Genomic DNA, 1,414 nt, shown 5'->3' with positions numbered 1-1,414 from the left:
ATTGATATTTTTATAACCATGTCCATATTGATGCAACGATTAAATGGTTTGTGAATGGCCTAAGGTTTGGTAATAAACTCGACAAAACTGGTACCAACAAACTCGATATCTCCGATGTAAACGATGAAATTCAAAAAAGCTGTTGAAAGAATTGAAAACAGGTATCGTTCGGAGGAAATTATATTATCGAATGTTAGTAATTTGATAACTGGAAGCACAGTTCATGGACAAATGATCAATTCCATGCCTTCCAAAGATGGACATTCAGAATCTCGAAATGCTGAAATTATATTGGAAGTTACACAAAGTTTGAAGAATACATATTGTCTAAAGTACCAATATAAGCATAAAATAAATATCTCATTGAAAATAATATATTATACATGTCTTATAATAATAATATACATAAATTAAATTATCATTTCAGGCACGGGTTAAGTGATATACAATGTGCCAAAGATTTAACCAAGGTGAATCTGACCGGGACAACATTGGGTGAGATGTGTATGCCCGAGTATTACAACAACAATTCGTGCATCGGGTACGAGTATGACTATCGTAGTTTTGACGGATCTTGTAACAACCTGAAACGTAAATATTTGGGGAAGGCGAATACACCTTATAAACGTTTGCTGTTTCCAGTCTACACAGATGGTAATATTTCTTAATTTCTTTATGGCGGAATTCACCCGTAACCTATGAGTATAATGTTTATTTTTTTTTTTTTAAACATTAAGATATTCATACCACTGCGATGAATTAAAAATAAGCATGCGCGTTCCTATTGATAAAACTTCACCTTATAATAATATATTAACTAAGTTGCTATAATTAGCTATTTTAAATGAATAATAATTAAAGGGATTTGGAATAGCGACTTCTATTATCCTATCTTTTATTACCAATTTAAAGCATATAATTATTACGATTGATTGGGATCGTGAGTATAGATTTATAAACGAAGGGTATAATGATTTATGATGCACCTGAGTCTGCGTGTCTTTATTAACTTATCGTTGATGATAATTTTATTGTTGGATTTGTGTGAATATATATTATTATAATTTCTTACCTGGTTAATGTTCCTTCACTTGAACAATGATAGAATTTGAAAAGAGAGTATAACGACGTTAATTTTTTTGAAATAATGTAAGTACAATTTTTGGTTTGAAATGAAAGTTATTAATTCACAACAAGATATTATAAGATTTTAAATGAGTACGTTAAGTTAATAATCGCTTTATAATTTTGGTAGCGAAATAAGATGATGCGTGTGATACTGCATGAGGTAGTTTTGGTTATTATGGACAGACTGATCTCAATATCAAAATGGGGGTTCTACTTATAGTATTGAACTTTGATACTTTTGTTCCATATTAAATTGTTGTTCCTTATATTGCATAGGTACATGGGA

The 1,414-nt window shown here is 30.3% G+C and overlaps 1 protein-coding gene across 1 annotated transcript; it reads left to right on the top strand.

Moving 5' to 3' along the window:
• Positions 1-140: 140 nt before the first annotated feature.
• On the top strand, positions 141-1,373 carry LOC107885733. The gene is made up of 2 exons (XM_016809406.2): positions 141-332; positions 428-1,373. The coding sequence occupies exons 1-2, from the start codon at positions 232-234 to the stop codon at positions 666-668; spliced, it is 342 nt and encodes a 113-aa protein (XP_016664895.2). The 5' UTR covers positions 141-231; the 3' UTR covers positions 669-1,373.
• Positions 1,374-1,414: the final 41 nt, after the last annotated feature.

Source organism: Acyrthosiphon pisum, unplaced genomic scaffold, assembly GCF_005508785.2.
Source record: "Acyrthosiphon pisum isolate AL4f unplaced genomic scaffold, pea_aphid_22Mar2018_4r6ur Scaffold_10438;HRSCAF=11043, whole genome shotgun sequence".
Taxonomy (NCBI): Eukaryota; Metazoa; Arthropoda; class Insecta; order Hemiptera; family Aphididae; genus Acyrthosiphon; species Acyrthosiphon pisum.
This window is presented reverse-complemented; position numbering and strand designations above follow the sequence as displayed.